At 38.0% G+C, this 17,580-nt stretch overlaps 1 protein-coding gene across 2 annotated transcripts in view; it reads left to right on the top strand.

Moving 5' to 3' along the window:
- The window catches only part of rapgef4a (Rap guanine nucleotide exchange factor 4a), a 30,367-nt gene that overhangs the window by 8,965 nt on the left and 3,822 nt on the right, over positions 1-17,580 (top strand). The window contains exons 5-21 of one of the 2 annotated variants that reach the window (XM_079358171.1): positions 5,648-5,714; positions 8,488-8,552; positions 9,601-9,651; positions 9,765-9,871; positions 10,385-10,506; positions 10,608-10,791; positions 10,877-10,961; positions 11,404-11,464; positions 11,590-11,666; positions 11,757-11,903; positions 12,660-12,775; positions 14,780-14,865; positions 15,234-15,328; positions 15,436-15,573; positions 16,302-16,390; positions 16,687-16,717; positions 16,831-16,909. In XM_079358171.1, coding sequence (XP_079214297.1) covers positions 5,648-5,714; positions 8,488-8,552; positions 9,601-9,651; positions 9,765-9,871; positions 10,385-10,506; positions 10,608-10,791; positions 10,877-10,961; positions 11,404-11,464; positions 11,590-11,666; positions 11,757-11,903; positions 12,660-12,775; positions 14,780-14,865; positions 15,234-15,328; positions 15,436-15,573; positions 16,302-16,390; positions 16,687-16,717; positions 16,831-16,909 — 1,600 coding nt within the window. Of the gene's footprint in view, positions 1-5,647; positions 5,715-8,487; positions 8,553-9,600; positions 9,652-9,764; positions 9,872-10,384; positions 10,507-10,607; positions 10,792-10,876; positions 10,962-11,403; positions 11,465-11,589; positions 11,667-11,756; positions 11,904-12,659; positions 12,776-14,779; positions 14,866-15,233; positions 15,574-16,301; positions 16,391-16,686; positions 16,718-16,830; positions 16,910-17,580 lie in introns of those variants that run through there. The other variant, XM_079358170.1, reaches the window with a different exon arrangement.

The raw sequence follows: 17,580 nt of genomic DNA, 5'->3' as shown, positions 1-17,580 counted from the left end.
AGTCTGAAGCCACAGTTTGACACGTTGATGATTCAGTGATAGACATCTGCACATGCTCCGTTTTTGTTTCAGCCATATCTCTGTTTCTCAGTTACATCCTTACACTTGCAGACAGGTTCTGCTGGAAACTGCCGGCTTAACTAAATGTCCCCTTCTCCATCTTTTCCTCGCCTGATAAAATGAATATGGAATTAATCAACAACGTAAGGCTAATGAAACTGATCAAAAGATGTTCAGTGATTTGTTTGTCATTAAGATGTGGCACTGGTTGTCACCTATTGAAATGAATATCGTAATAATTTGGTCATATTGAATTGTGCTGTCAGAAATAATTGCATAATTTCATAATTGATCAAATTAATTGTGTGATTACTCTGCTTAAAGCCCCCCCCCCCCAAAAAAAAAAAACGACAACTTCCTGTCATTTTCATTTACAGTGTACACAGATTTTGATTACAAAAAGTTCAATTCCCTCACAGGGCTGGCACCCATTGAGCTGAACATTATACTTCAGCAGGCTTCAAATTCACGCTAAAAAAAAGAAAAGCTTTATAGTTAAGTCACGTGCAGCAACAAACAATCAAGCAAAAAGCCAAATCTAAAACACCTCAGACAGCTCAACATCAATTTTCACAGTGAGGATCCTTCAAACGGTACAATACGATTCACTTTATTGTCCTCTTAGGAAAATTTGTCTTGGACTCAAAGGGCTGCCAAACAGCTGCTTCCACTAGAATCAATGAATACAAAAACAACAGAACAACTCATCCACCTGTAAACAGAACAGGCACAACACAACACATATGATGACTACGATGTTGATAGGTATAGCAGGTGTACGTGAGACAAGTTTGACACATTTTTAATATGAAACTTATTGGAGTTAGGCAACTGTCTAAACTGGTGACCGTTTGATTAATGTCTATGTTTGGAGGTCGGTGCAGCGTTGATAAGTCACAAGGTTAAAGATAAGACACCAGCTGCTCTCTGTCCTTGAGAAGAAACAGCTCAGTGATAGGAACTTGATGTTGCGGGATTATTCTGTCTGTACTTTTCACGGGTTGGATTGGATCCGCAAAGAAAAATTCTCAAATTCTGCTTGAGGACAACGTCTTCCTCAAAAGTTCCAAGTCGATGCAAAGACTTTTTCTCATTTCTTTGAATCCCTCTGAGGCTGACCATTTTCTGGTTTAGCTCCTGGGCCAGCTAATATTGAGCAGCTACTATTATGTGTGCAGATTAGCCAATGGGTGTGTGTGTGTGTATCAGAGTGTGTGAGAGAGAGAAGGAGAGAGAGGGAGATGGAGCATGCTCGCTAGTGTGCTCAGTGACTGGAGTTGAGTAATCACCTAGCAACTGCTGCTCAGAAGAAGTCAGCAGCTGACTGGCACTCTGCTCGACTGACACAGTGTGCTCACTCTGCCTGCTGTCAGAGCAGCGTGCAGGCTGATGTGGCTGCTGGATCATGCTGGACCAGGCTGGATATGACCCATGACTGAGGAATAAGATGGTTTGGAGGTCCCTCCAGTTCTTTTAGGCTGCATTGGATTCTGGTAGCTTCTTAAGGTAATGTTTGGCAAACTTTACAAACAATCCAAAATGTTAGCTGCACCAGAAAAACTGTGTCATAAATTGTTGAAAAAAATGTGGATAGAGGTTTTTGCTAAATTTTCTGGCTGACTATTGAGAGGTTAAAAAAAATAATATTGAGATTATTTCAGTCTACCTGTTTGTCTGGGAATAACTCTAAAGGAGCAGGTGTGATTTGTATTTCTTGGTAATATTTCCCCCCTCAGTTGTTTTCCCCCAGTGGCCTGAAGTGTGCCTGTAAGAGTTCAGAATAATCACAGACTGCTTTGAGAGCAGTTTGCACTATGAATGTTATGTAATGCTCGAAATACAGCAGTGCATTCATGCACATTGATGCACACAATGCAATGACTTGCTGAAGCGTGAAAGACTGAGGTGAAGCTTGAAGTGAGAATGCACTTGGATGATATCTTGTCATGACATAGAGAGGACTGTAGACATTTAATTAAAGCATTTTAAGAGAGATGTAGATAGTATGTGCTGCAGCTTGTATTTCCAGCTGACTACATTGTTGTAGGAGTTTTGAAAAAAAAGGACATTATTGGTAGAGGACAGGGTTAAAGAATGTGCATGCGTTTGTCCTGTTGTGAACAGTGAAGTCAGTGTATGAGAGCTAATATGCACAACAGTTGACTGAGCTTCACTGGAGGAAAACAGAATGGCACAGCTGTTATTGCAGACATTTCTAAACCCCCCTCTTAAGTGAAGATAAACACCATGTGGTGATTAATGAGATGCTCATATAAACTCACGTACACTCATGTAAATCAAGTATTTACTTCAACTATTTGAAGTGAATATGGTTTCAAAAATGTCTCTTCTTGTGTGCACTATACAGTCATATTTTTTTTCCCTACTGGAAAATGGCACATCCATATTTTGCCCATTTCCTTAGATTTTTGTGGATTCTTATGTTTAAAGTATTTTTTTTTTATGTGAATTGGATTTAATTGGTTGAGAAACATTAAAAAAATACCATCAAACTAAGGCTTTGTACAAGACAAGGAAGGAAAATAAGAAAAAACTAAACACATTTTAATACAATCAGCAGTCAAAGAGTTTTCGATTGTGGTTAATGTTAAACCAATGTCGTGTCTATTGTGCAGTGAATGTAGTTACTTGTTAGTCATTAGAAAATACTCTTAATTTGCTTAAACTCTAATTAAGCTTACCAATCAGTCTACAGGCTTGGATGATGTCCTCAGCAGTCTGGTAGAATTCTGATGATTTCACTTTCTTATTACTTCTGCATGCTTTAAAGCAGTTGACAGCAACACTGACCACCGATGCAGTCGTAGAATCATAATATAAAGTATTTTTCTAATGTTCCAAGGTATGTATTTTAGATCTAAAATGTGAACTTTTTCCTGTAAGAAACAGTCTTAAGATGCGTGTTCTCCAACTTGTGAGGCATTTCTACAACAAATGAGGACGCTATATGTTGATGAGGTCGTGTGTCCGCAGTGTGCCAGTGATACATTTGATGTCAGTTGTAATTTTTCAGAAACACTCTTTTTAAGATGCCTTTAGGGTCAAAGACTTAAGTGAGTGTTTATTCTTAGAGTTGAGGATTTGAAGGGATTTAGACTCCCTACATGTCTACCTGTCTCATCAAAAGGCACCATTCGTATTCTGTAAGTGTACATAGAAGCCAGACACATCTATCCTGGCCCTCATTGAAGGTATATGTTAAACAAATTAATATGTTTTAAAAATGGCTTTAGAGTGTCTGGGAGGGAGATTTTCAACTTTCGTAACTTTCGGACACAGTCTGGCTGTTTTTAGTGTTTTAGCTTAGCCCAGCTAACCAGCTAAACTGCAAGTTCCACCTACAAATTTAGTGGACACATATGGGAGGGAAAACTTTCTTCTCATCTGGCTCAAACAAACTGTTATCAAGTTTGAAACATGAATGTTAATATTGTGTTTCTGGTTCACATTTTCTCCTTATAATAATGAAGGTGTAATTCCAAATATTCCAGTCTTAAAGAACATTCTACAGACTGACATGTTACGTTGATGATATGATCATATCTGATTGGGATTACAGATGCATTTATAAAACATTAACTGTATTTGAAAAAAAGTTGAAGCATTCATTACAATTACATTACATTATTCAACAAATTAAAAATGGTGGCAATTATTAAGACAGGACCAGGACACAAGCTAATGATCAGTTTAATTATTCATGAATGTACTTCTTATTTTCTCAATTCAATTTGATACATAAAATCTACTCATGATATTCTATACAGATCAAACACAGTAACCAATCACACTGATTAGCACATTTGGTTTGATAAATGTTCATTTGACCATTTGCTAGATTTCTCAAAATCTTTCAAGAATAAATATTGATTCACACGGCCACTTAGTAAGTTGGAGGTTGTAAAAAACAATGCTCAATATGGATACAAATGCATTTTGTGTTGTACGAGTCAGAGACATCATTACTAACAAAATAGAAACTGAGTGCTTTTCGCACACCTGACAATAGTGCTTATCCTCCTCTAAAACAACACCCCCACCCTGTACTGTGGATGCAATCCCTCAGGGAGCGCAGCTTTATTGGCTCAGAGGGGTTGAGTTCATTTGTTCATGTGCTGCTCGGTTTAAGTGCTCCTCCCTAATCCTAAAATCCTTTAATTGTCAACAAAGACTGATAGGCTAGTTGAAAAGGCTCTGAATGCTTCAGTTTTGTTGCTTACATTAACTTTGAATAATTAAATCTGGTGTTCGAATGTGTACAAAATCAGCTCCACAAAAGATACATTTTATAATCTGAATGTTATTTGACACTTATCCTTATCTTCTAGTATCTTAATGAGCAACAAGCAGTAAGACAATCCCCATTTTAGAAAACAATCGGTGTAAATGCAAATTAATTTTTTTTCTGACTTGCTTCTTGTTGCAGGGAAACAAGCTGTGTTCCCCCCTTAAGGGTTGCTAAAGTGATTAAGTGACTTCAGAGGGTGAAATTGAATTTAAAACATGACCTCTGAGAGCACATTACCACACAGGAGCAAATGGCTCTATAGCTCCAGCTGTCATTAAGTCTTCCCTGACCAGAAGATAGGACATTAGAGAAAATAGTCCACTGACTAAGTGGTCCGAAATCAGCTTTTTATTGACTTCAAACGTAGTTGCTTTGGTACATAATTTGTTTTGTTTATCCTTTACCACAAATGAATATTCAACCATCATTCTACTTGACAAATTATTTAAAACTTCTTTGAAAGTCAAAAAAACAAAACAAAACAATTGAAGAACAATTTTGCAGACAAAAATTCAAATACAGCTTGAGCCCAATTGTTAACATTCAAAGCATTTTGTAAGGCATTGGTTGATAAAAGTGATCTCAAGGTCAACCTCTATTTTATGAGAAGAAGCAATTATTTTGATGCATTTTGCAGCTAGCATAATGCTAAACCAATGCTTATTAAACACTGCTATGAGTCTATTAGCTATGAGCTAACTTCATTTTGAATAGCTAGTTTATAGCTTATTAGCTATTATTCAACCCAGCCTAACAGTGGTGCTTTAACTTTCCCTTTCACTGTTATCCTGTATACCTGGAGCACATGCCTTTTTAAATTGGACTGATTTGACTTAATAAACCATAGTGGAAAAAAATCAAACAAAATAAACACAGCACCACAGGATTTTTTTTTTTATGGTGGAGTGAGTCTATTTTCATCACTGGACGCATTTTTTTTTTTCTTCAGCTGGGAAATTGTTCTTCATTCGTAGTGGTCTTATCGTATTCAGATTCAACCAATGATGTTGTGATGCAGTATTTTTTTATGGCTCATTGGCCATGGTTGGATTGACCTCTTCCTATAGCATCATGAAAGGAAAACATGACATTTACAAGAGTACATGGGTGCAGTATGGCGTTCATTACATAACATCTTTGACGCTGCAGGCTGCAGTTATGATATAATGCATGTGCCGTTTTACCATGCTTTACCAAATCTTAAAACTGCTACTCACTCTGCTATGCTACCTTTCAGCTGTCATGACTGATCTGTTTATTTGTGTTCTTTTTTTATAGAGATATCATCAGTGCATGGCTGGACTGCTCACCCCACCCTATGGTGCCATGGAAAGTGGTGCTGACAGTAAGTTGCCTTCAGTTTCTGATTATTGGTTTTACTGTTGTCACGCGCAAGAAACATTCTATTCAGAAATCAAAGCTTCTGTGATTGGTTATAACACACATCAAAAGATACAGGTTGTTAATACATTTTAATCTATTTAACATTGATTGATATTTGATATCACAGTAACTTTAAGACAGATTTACTGAGTACTGTCTTATATTGTTTATGTAGTTTAATACACACAACACACAATCCTATTTTAAGAATATTTGACGTGTTTTTTCCTGCCTAACTCCTTATTAGATCTCGTCTGATGTGATAAAGCCTGATACTTTAATATGCGTTACTGTTGGGAGTTAACTCAATATAGACTTAGCTTTGCTTATACAGAGCACTTAACTTTCTTCAAAGTCATGTACCATAAAAATGATGAACAGCAGTGGGCAGAGGAGAAATCCAGAGTCAGTTGGCTGACTGTCAGAGGATTGATTGTTATTCTTTTGTCCCATAAATGATGGATACATTGTAAATAAAGTGACACTCTTTTTCTGTTCCCAACAAAGAGCTCTTTTTTTTTTTTTTAAAGACTCGCGATCTTAAACTAAACTTGGCTGTGGTTTTCACTGCTGGAGTATTTTTAGGTGCGTTTAAAAGTTGATGATTGTGCTTTGCTGTTACGTGCAGCACTGTAAGAGCCGAGTGTTTTTTACGCAATATACAGTACAGTACTTCAGGGATTTACAGTATCGACTCCATGCATGAATACACCTGATTGTAATCATACAAGCATGAAGCAGCTGGAGGCTGATGTATTCTGCTATACAGTGCATCGACAGCAGCCTTGTGGTTCTTACTGCTGTCAAATAAATTAAACATGTTTGAAATAGTTTTCTTTTGTAGCTCAGCTTTTAATGTCAGCATTTTTTTCTATCCCTCCATTCATGCATTCAGTACCACTCCGACTGAGCATGAAAACATCTTCTTCATCTTTTTTCTTGTTAAACCAAAGTGAAGGTACTTAGTGCTTGGCCCTGACACTCAAACAAAAAAATATCTTTTTTTAAACATTATGTTTACTTTGGACTCATGTCTGACATCCACACTGATAGCTGTCAGAGACGCTGAACACTGACTTCATATTCATGTGATCAAACGGATGTGACAATTAAATAAGTGGTGTGATATCGGCAGCAGATGACCATCACACATGAACTGATGGACAGTCATGGCTGCGTTAACTTAGAAAAAAATAATAAAAAATTGGTTCACACCCACATTTCCCAGAAATGCAATCCAGAGTGTGTGTGTGATGATCTCACACATTGCAATGATAGGTGAATAATCAAAACAAATCTCTAATTAAAACTCTTAAAACCGAACATGCTCTTATAGCTAAGAACCGAGGAGACCCAATGAGTTGGTGTTATAGTAGCTTAACATAAATTGTTGGTGGGGACCAAACGCAGATCATAAAGGAAAATTAACTGACTTCATGATGTGGTTTAAACATGACACCAAAAAAAACAAGGTGTCTGTAACTGCTGGATGAGTAAATAAACAATTGTTGGCAAACAAGAAAGGCCTTTCAAGAAGGTGATGGAATCATTCTTATATGTAACTTGTTTGTGCTGCTCAAAAGTGTCAAGAAAAAAAAGTTATTCCAAATGTAATGTGAAAAAATTAAATCTACAGAAAAAAGAGATTCCTCCTATTTGGTGATAAATGATGAGTGGGCATGAGTTTGTATCGTGCTTTTCCAGTCTTGACTACTCAAAGTGCTTTTACACGGCATGTTACACCTACCCATTCACAAACTGAGGGCAGAGGTTGCTATGTAAAGTGACCATCAGAAGTAACTTATCCCATTCATACAACCCTTATACAACAATGTCCAACAGGAAAACTGAACACAGAACATGACTTTATACAAATGTAAGTGGTTGTGGTGTGAAAGCGCACATAAATTAAATTACAAAGAAACGTTAACAGCAGAGAACTTTTACAAAGACTGTAAAAAGTGTATTTCTGGATGTTTAGCCTCCAGGATAATGTTACATTTTCAAGTCAAGTATTGTATGGATTGGGTATCTGTTTTTATGGTATCAGCATTCTGAGAGGCCACTCTAAGAATAGCTCTGTTTTCCCCTGCAGATACAATTGTAACAAAGCAGCTCTGACTGATTATATTATTTGTCCTGGGGGGGGGGGGACAGGACAAACTCAAAGCTCCAAACAGGGAACAATAACCACACCCCTCTGTACATCCCCTCTGCAGGACTGATGCATGGAATCAAAACATTGTAATTACATCAATGTGCCGCTCCTTACAGTAACATCCAGAAAATCCAGAAAACTAGTATCTCACAGCATCTTTATTGAAGGGGAGAGTACCATTTTGTATATATTAGTGGCAATACTCTCTAAGAGAAGTAGTGCACTTTGAGGCCCATGGTTTGATTGAAAATGAAACAAGAATTGAAAATAGGATAAACATTTACAGAAAAAGACAACAACTTTAAAAATGTATGAGTAAAAATCCCCGATCAGAATGATGATTGACGATGTTTTGCCACACATGATGTGCCATCTAACCAGAAATAATTGTGCCCCCAGAATTTAATGATCAGACCATGCTCTGGATGATACATGAATAACTAATACACAGTATTTAAGATGCAGACTTTCAAGAGCTCTGTATTTGATGTTTTAAAAAGAAAATATAGAACTCTTTTGTTAGTAATCTGTCACAGACTTTTTAAATACACTCAATCTTTTTTTTTCTTCCTCCCAGGAATGCCGGACAAAGAGAACATAAGCAACAACTCATTTGTTTCAGTCTCCAAACACCAGAATAAGGTATGATTTCCAGACACACATGAAACATTGATATGATTTAGTGTTGACAGGAGTTTTGAAAGACTGCCTAAGGCTGCGTGTGTGAGACAATGCTGGTTCATTGACCTGGTTCCTGTCCAGAGGTTGTGTTACTGTAAGTGAACAGTCAATCCAACTCCATAACTCAATACCTGCTTCTATTTCCTGACGTTGCCGCATCCTCTACTTTTTACGCACATCTCCAGCAGAGGATTGAAATAAGTTTGGAATGTGAAGTTTGTTTAAAGTTGGTCTAAATATAAACAGTGTCGTTGTCTCCATCCATAACAGTTCCTGTCCCACCTTTCTCCTCCTGTCTCCGTTTCCTGACTTCTGGTTTGATAACATGGCACTCCAGCAGATTTATGGGGCCCTGTGCTTTTAGATTGTTCTGTTACGTAAAAAAAACAACAAAAAAAAAAAACGCCTTCATTCTTGTAATATAAAAAAAATATTTAAAATAAACTTATTTTAACATATATAAATAATAAGTGGGAAATCCCACTCTGAGTAGAAATGTGAGCACTGAGTGGACTCATTTTCTTCTGAATAAATAATGAACTTTAAAGCCTTCACAGAAATGCATGAGTTGTGCTGCTGCTCTCTGAAGTATGCAGAATGCATTTTAAATGTCACAGCCCGGCAGCCCACCCTGTGGTCCCAGCAGGGAAAAAAACACTTCACTTCCGTGTTCCATTTAACCATCAGTCAAGACTCTGGTAACAGACTATTATTGTAACTGAGAATCAATAAAGAAAGCCATAAGTTCCCTTTAAACGTACAGCTAATAAACACATCATGTTGACTGTGAGTAGTGAGGAAGACGGAGTGAGAGGAAAAAACATTTTCTATTTGATGAGACACGTTGTTCCCCTAATGTGTGTCATCTTCTTCAACATCAAACCTGCCATTTCTCCTGCCAATTTCCTTGATGTTGAGTTTTGTATCCTTTCAAAATGTTCCAATCATCCTCGTGCTCTATGTGTTTTATTTCAGCTCCTCTCATATTTTCTTTCATTTCATTTTCCAGAAATCATTAATTGAAAGTCCAGCCAAACCCCACCTTAAATGCATTTCTCAGGTAGTAAACTCAACAACCTTTTCTATAAAGGGACCAATCATGGCCTGTTAGTGTGGCAGGTATTCATAAGGGCTCTGTTGGTATTTAGTTTTAACTGGATTATTACCGTGCAGGTTCCCTCTGAGAAGATCCTGCAGGCGGGGAAGATCCTCCGTAATGCCATCCTCTCCAGGGCACCGCATATGATCCGAGACAGGAAGTACCACTTAAAGACGTACAGGTTAGTGTGTCGAAGATTGCATTATTTAATTTAGTTCAGCTCAATTAAAAATACTTAATTGGCTCATCTAGAGGTACCGTCAAAGATCTGCATAAACAAAAAGGTAAAGAAAACATACACGCATGAAAACATTGTTATAATACAGAAATGATTGTGTAAAGCTTTCAAGAGCGGCCAACAACACAATGGTGCATCATGTAAAAAACAATTAAATTCAGATTTATTTACTATACAAAGCAAACAAGTTCTTATTTTTGGCTTAATTCTGGGGCTTTAACTGCTACACTGTAAAGGTATCTTTTACCAGTAGGTTGAGATCAAAAATAAGCAAAACAAAAGTAGAATAAAACATGCACAAAAACCCCTTAAGCATCAAACATTTGAACCTTGCATATTTTTTCTGTTAACTTGCTACATCAAAGTTGCAGTCAGTTCAAAAGGGCAAGATGCTTTTATAGTTAGTCCACATGCTTGTACAGTATGAGATGTGATTTTGGCTTGTGTATCTTCCAGGCAGTGCTGTGTGGGAACCGAGTTGGTCGACTGGCAGTTGCAGCAGAGCTCATGTATCCACTCTCGTATTCAGGCTGTGGGTATGTGGCAGGTGTTGCTGGAAGAGGGTGTTCTCAACCATGGTGAGACTCTGTGTGACGTCTGTGTCTGCTCACACATCTGTGCTAAGCAGAGACAGCTCAGTTCAAGCCCCGCCGTCTTGTTTTGTGTTGCCGTGATTCAGTGGACCAGGAGCTTGCCTTCCAGGACAAATACCTTTTCTACCGCTTCCTCGATGACGAGCAGGAAGATGCTCCTTTTCCCAACGAGGAGGAGAGGAGGGAAAGCCAAGAGGAGCTGCAGGACACCTTGCTCCTCCTCTCACAGATCGGACCTGACGCCCACATGAGAATGATTCTCAGGAAACAGTGAGGCTCTTTTCAAAGCAATGTTCAATAAAGTGTATTTCTGTGATTGTGTTAAGTCTATATCTCCTTATTTCCTGTTTTCTAGTCCTTCTGAAAGGTCAGCAGATGATTTGGAGATAATTTATGAAGAGCTGCTACATATAAAGGCTTTGTCTCACCTATCCACCACTGTAAGTACATGTCCAATGTCTTACATGGCCATTTAAACTCTGTTGTCTCTATGCGAACATCCACATTTTGGCAGTAACAACCATGAATGGCTAATGGCACATTTAAGAGCAGAGAGACAATAGGCAGGAAAAAAAAAGATGCATGCATGCCAGCTGCACACCCGCCTCTATGTTTTTTCTCTTCTCAATTTATTCGTTAAAGTTACAAGTCATTTTTTCTGCTTGCTATCAATCAAAGTAAAAAAAAAAAACAAGCTTTTAAAAAAAATAATTATGCTGACATTCATTTTCAGGACAAACTGTTTTACACAAGCAGGGTATTGACAGGCGGAAATGTTACACGTTGACTTTTTAGTTTCTTGTTGCACTTCTAAGTTCAAAGAATTTGTGTTGATTTTCGGATTTTCTTGTCCTAAAAAATGTGTCCCTCCTGCTTTCACAGGTAAAGAGAGAACTTGCAGGAGTGCTGATCTTTGAGTCCCATGCAAAGTCAGGAACTGTGTGTAAGTCGTGTGACATATAATGTTAAAGAAACAGACACTGAACTGTTTGATTCATCACTCAAATTCAGAATATATCCAACAAATCAACAATCATATGGTCAACATTTTGTGTCTTTTGTCTTCAGTGTTCAGTCAGGGGGAGGAGGGCACATCATGGTACATTATTCTGAAAGGATCAGTCAATGTTGTCATCTATGGAAAAGTAAGTATTTCTCTTGATCATAGCACAGCTTAAAAAACAGCATTTCCTTGTTATTATACACTGTACAAGTAACTGATCTGTGTCACACAGGGTGTTGTTTGCACTCTTCATGAAGGAGATGACTTTGGGAAGCTTGCTCTGGTTAACGACGCCCCCCGCGCTGCCTCCATTGTCCTCCGAGAGGACAACTGTCACTTCCTGAGAGTAGACAAGGAGGACTTCAACAGGATTCTGAGGGTTTGTTTCTGTGTGTCATCCACAGAGTCTCTTACAGCAAGAAAAGTATAAAACATAATATTGCCCTCTGTTGGAAAAACACAGCAATGCAGCCTTAAAAGTTGTTTTACTCCAGAACTCTGCAGCCTTTGGATTTGTTATCCAATGCAAATTAAAATTTGATCATAGGCACAAGCGAAATTAATAAAGTTTGAACAGAAAAAAAATGTTTTGAAATCTCCCATCTGATTGAGCTGTGCTATCACGTTCAGGCTGAAGAAAAGCTACAGCTGGGAACAGAGAGTCCATTCTGACTCATTTCTGGAAATGAAAATAAAATAGGAAAACATTTGCTCAAAATTGCTGGAACCTTGTTTTATCCTTCATATACTCCTACTCCTCTACATCTTAAGTTGTTACCAATATTATAATAATAATAATAATAATTTGTTCTTCTTCTCCGACTAAAATCAATTTGCGTATGATTTGTTTTTGGATATTTTTGCCTTTATTGTAGAAGTTCAAAGTGACTAATTATTAATTTTTTTAAATTTTTGAAACGTCACAGTTATAATTAAGAACGACTGTGTAACAATGTTTGGTGGTTCTGTTTCAATAAATCCCATTATTTTTGAACTATCACGGCGAGGCGAGGCTTTTTGCTAGGACTATTTTTTTTTTCATTATTGCATAAAATTAACATTGTTTAAAACTTCTGCTTGTTTAAGTTTGTGTAGTTGTGTGCTAACTGTTTATGTATTGTGTGTTTGTGTGTAGGATGTAGAGGCCAACACAGTGCGTCTGAAGGAGCATGGTCAGGATGTTCTGGTGTTAGAGAAAAGTCTCAGCAGCAGTCCAACCTCCGGCAATGGAGCCTCCTCCTCACACTTTAAGTAAGTATTCCCTCTCAAACCATTTCCCCAACATTCAAGGATAGTTTTGGTACTGTGTGTTGCAGTGTTTGTACCGCCACACACTTTGACACAAACAGATCCCCAGATCTATGCAGGCTCCAGTAGTAGGTCTCTTGCAATACAGTATTGCAGGAGACCTACTGGAGCCTGCATAGATCCGAGATTCACCCAGAAAACAATTAAGTTTGGTGGCGGAAAAATCACAGTCTGGGGTTACATCCAGTGTGGGGGTGTGCGAGAGATTTGCAGGGTGGAAGGCAATATCAGTAGTCTTAAATATCAAGAAGTATTAGCTGCCTCTTACATTCCCAACTATAAAAGGGGTCAAATTTTGCAGCAGGGTGGTGCTCCATCGCATACTTCCATCTCTACATCAAATTTCCTAAAGGCGAAAAAGATCAAGGTTCTCCAGGACTGGCCAGCCCAGTCACCAGACATGAACATCATTGAGCATGTCTGGGGTAAAATGAAAAGGAAAGCATGGAAGACGAAACCAAAGAATCTTGATGAACTCTGAGGGGCATGTGGGACTGCTTTCTTTGCTTCATCAATAAATTGTATGAATCATTGTCGAACCGCATGGATGCAGTCCTTCAAGCTCATGGAAGCCATACAAGATATTAGATATGGATCTCACAGCAATTAAATATAGCTATTAAATATATTTTTGTATTTTAATACTCAATGATTGTTCCATTTTCACATTACTCTCTGCAGGCAACACAACTTTTGTCTTGCCAAAATCTGACCCTCCTGTGTTTTTCTTCTCATTCATACTAAACTAATATCTTTTTCACATAAATAGATTTGAATTGTCGATTGATTACACAACAACATGTCGTGACATTTTATTCGATAAATGGAAGCGTATTTGTTTTGATGTCGAGTTAATGTGAGGAATGTAACATGAAATGATATTTTCTCCAGTATCTCTTAAGGTTAATCGTTTATAAGGTAATGACATCAAACAGGAAGAATAACACAATTTTTAAATTGATCAGATCTAACCAGTTTAATCAGTAGTGAGCTCAGAAATTATTTCTTAGTGTGAGCTCTCTCTTGCTATGAATGATCCTGATTGTTTTTTTTTCTAATTTATACACATTGTTTTTAGGAAGGATTGACTTAAAATTAACTATAATTTCCATAATCATCTCTCTAAATGTAGGGAAATGTCAACCAGCGAACAATTTGATTATTTGATATGGAATTTTATGTTTTGGGAGATCTAATGTAGAGAGGAAGGTTACATTGATCTTTGTTGATTTACAATTTTTAATGTGTGCTTTTTTAATCTCAGTGTTATCCTTAAAAACCCTAAAGTGCCATCAGCAGCATTCTGAGTGCTGGACTCTGTCATTCCACGTCGCCACGAGAATGAAATGTTTCCCAACAGTGTATGCAGCTGAGCACCGATAAATCCAATGCAGTACTGTTGCTGAGAAGAGTTTCCTTAATAGAAGCATCTGTCACTGCTGTAATACAGGGAGACACATTAATGGTAATGATGGCCCTTGCTCCTAGTGGGAAAAGAAGGCCTGGCAAGTCACAATTACTCGTTTGGGGTCGCCCTCTAATCAACTCCGCTCCTCACACATGAGAGTGTCAGGACTGCGTTCTCCCTCCTGAGTGGGAGAGACGCATCACGGCTTGTGTATCGCCTCCTCTTGTGATGCTGTTATCAAGTAATGAAAACAACCGTGCCTGGATTGTGTTGATCCTCCTCCACGCAGAAGATGACCCTGCTTTTTAAAATGTATTTATTTTATCGCTTCTCTGATAGCTCTCAGACGAGACTCTCCTTTCATCTTCAGCCGGCCAAGAACTCTATGATTGTAGCAAGGGTTGTTATCAAATGAAGCAATCACAGACACACGTTCGAGTTCAACACAAATCAGTGGAGGGCCAGAGCCGTGTCATTAAGCATTAATAGCCAGTGTTTCTTGATTAGTGAAGGGTGTGTTTTCTTCTGTGTCGCTGCAGATACAAGGTAATGTCGGGGACCCCAGAGAAGATTTTGGAGCACCTCCTCGAAATGATGAGATTGGATTCTCAATTCACAGAGTCAGGTACTGCTAGGCATGCAACATCCACTGGGCCAAATTAGTGCCTTGTAATGCAATCTATCAATACGATGATCATTTATTATGAAGCGGTTCCTTCTCTGCAGTCTGTTCATCCTCTCTGTTGCTCACTGTTTCTACCCTCTGTCCTGTGCCGGCCTCTCTGCACTGTTCATTTGTTCTCATCTATAATTAGCCACACATCATAGAGCTCATCTAATTACTCCCGCTTGTGTGGATACATATGGTTTTCATTTGGCCTTCAGAGGTGACAGACGCAGGGCCATGTGGATCAAGGCCTGTTGACTCTGGGGGACAATATTGGATCTACTCTAATGCTGGTTTCACCTCCTCTCTCTTTTATTCTGTCACAGACGCAGCCTTAGATGACTTTGTCCTCGTGCACTGTGTCTTCATCCCAAACACTCAACTGTGTCCAGTGTTGATGGCCCAATATCCTTTCAGCGCTGTGTTACCCAATGTGGTTAAATGTACCTTCACACACCGATAACTACTCTGCTCTACTTGATTAAAAAAAAGAAACATCTTTAACTGCTGTGCACCTACCACGCCCAGGCCCTGCAGGGATCTGAACAGGAGAAACTGGACTACACACTCAACAACAAGCGCAGGGTGATTCGACTGGTAATGCAGTGGGCTGCAGTACATGGAGATCACCTACAGGAGGAGGACATGTCGGTGGCCTTCCTCGAGGTCAGCCTACACATATAAGAAACAATAAAACAGCTGTTCTATCTACTAATACATGTTCAGTAATAAAATAACAATAACTGTACAATAAATTAATTAAATCAACAGAAGCCCTAAAGGCAAGTTAGAGAAAAAAAACATCATTCTCTGCTCTGTTTTTCTCTTCTTTGTTCCTTTTATAATCTTTCTGAGTCCTCTTCTTTCCATTCATGTGTACGTTTTTGTGTGTTTTATTAATTTAACAACTTGCAAAATATTAAAAAAAAAAGTATATGGGATAAAAATTCCATGTTCAGTGATTGCTCTTTGTCTGGGACAAAGAGTTGACAAAAAAGTTCTGACAGACGTAAAAACAATTGTTTGTTGTTGTAATACCCATTGTGGCCACAAGAGGCTGATTGCAGCATGACCCTATGTTCATGAATTCTTCTCACTTAAAGGAAATAGAGGGAGTAAAACTTAACTTGAAGAGACAATGATTCCTTCAGCTAATTTGAGATTGAGTTACTTCTTTTTTCATATTTAGATTTAAAAAAACCCAAAACAATTACATCAGACCTTAAGGGATTCATAGGCAGAATAACACTGACCAAATGTTCATGTTTGTTCTGTGATGTGTTTCTGTTATGTGATTCCAGATGTTAATCTAAAGCCTAACATCAGTTAAACCAAATCATGAATGACAGTTAGTACAATACTTGTGTTTATCCAGGGCTTGTTGTGTTTTGCAGGAGTTTCTTGTGGCTGTTTCTCATGATGCCAAAGTGATTTCAGCACTCAGGGACCAACTAGCAGAGCTGGAGAGGATTGTAAAGCAGAAGTAAGTTTTTGGGGTTGTCAGAAAGATACATTTAAATCTTGAAAATGGCTGTCTCTTTGTTGTTTATAGTTTGTAAACACCATGATCCTCCTGGATGCGCATACAAGTCTAAAGTCAAGTCAAGTTAACTTTTTTTATATAGCACATTTACAACAGTCAAGGCGTACAGTATGTTTGGCAAATTACATCACATCCAAAGGTTTGCAACATCCTAGTGATGATTTCCCTTTAGGTTTCTAATGGTAGACAATATGCACAACTTTGTAGTAAGTGTTTTTTTCTATTTTTTGTTGTAGCTCTGAAGATGCCAGAGTATCAAAAAAAAAGGTGAACATATATATATATATATATATATTTCCATATTAAAGTCCATGTGAGGGTATTACTGTTATGTTAAAAAAAAAAGATGATGACGGAGATGATGTGTTTTTTACTCACAGCACAAAGTCCTTCTGCGACAGTTCAGTATGGGAGACGAGAAGCTTCACAGACGCCAGCCGATCAAGAGTAATGATGAAAGTGAGTAAAGGAAGTGTCCACAAATGTTTGATTGAGTCCATGATAGTTGGTCTGTCACACTGCTGTCTTTAACTGTTACATTATACCTGCTTGTTCAAACTTTTGAAAGCAGTACAGTATCTTCAGTCTTGCATAGAACACTCCTGCTTGAGGCAGATATGTCAGTGATATGCAGTCAAGTGTTCAAATAGGAGTGTACATTTTCAGAGACTTTATGTGGAATCTGATGATCTGATAGCTAACTTGAGCCTCATCTGAATCTTTCAAAATGAGATCACAACATTCATCAATCAGGTCAAATGTGTACATTCTACATGAGAAGATGTTGCTGTTTTACCATGACAACATTTTTATATTGCTTGTGATACATTCTGACTTTTGGGATGTGTTTATTGTGATAGCAAAGAAATTGAGATTTGTTGCGTAGCCCTTGTGATGCATATTAATTCAGGACCTTTTCTTTTTCAAATCTGTCTCAGGATCACAACAAAGTGGGATGCATGACAAAATAGTTCTTCAGATACATACCTTGTTGGCTAAAAGGATGACATGTTTTTACAGTATTGGACTTTTTTGGCCCTTAAACCCTTGAAATAAAGTGATTTGGGCTGTTTCAATGAGGTAAAAGGATTTTACAAGTAAAGCAAAATAACCCAAAAATACCAACTACA

The sequence above is a fragment of the Symphodus melops genome (assembly GCF_947650265.1).
Source record: "Symphodus melops genome assembly, chromosome: 12".
Lineage (NCBI taxonomy): Eukaryota > Metazoa > Chordata > Actinopteri > Labriformes > Labridae > Symphodus > Symphodus melops.
The sequence above is the reverse complement of the archived record's forward strand: the minus strand, read 5'-3'. Positions and strand labels throughout refer to the sequence as shown.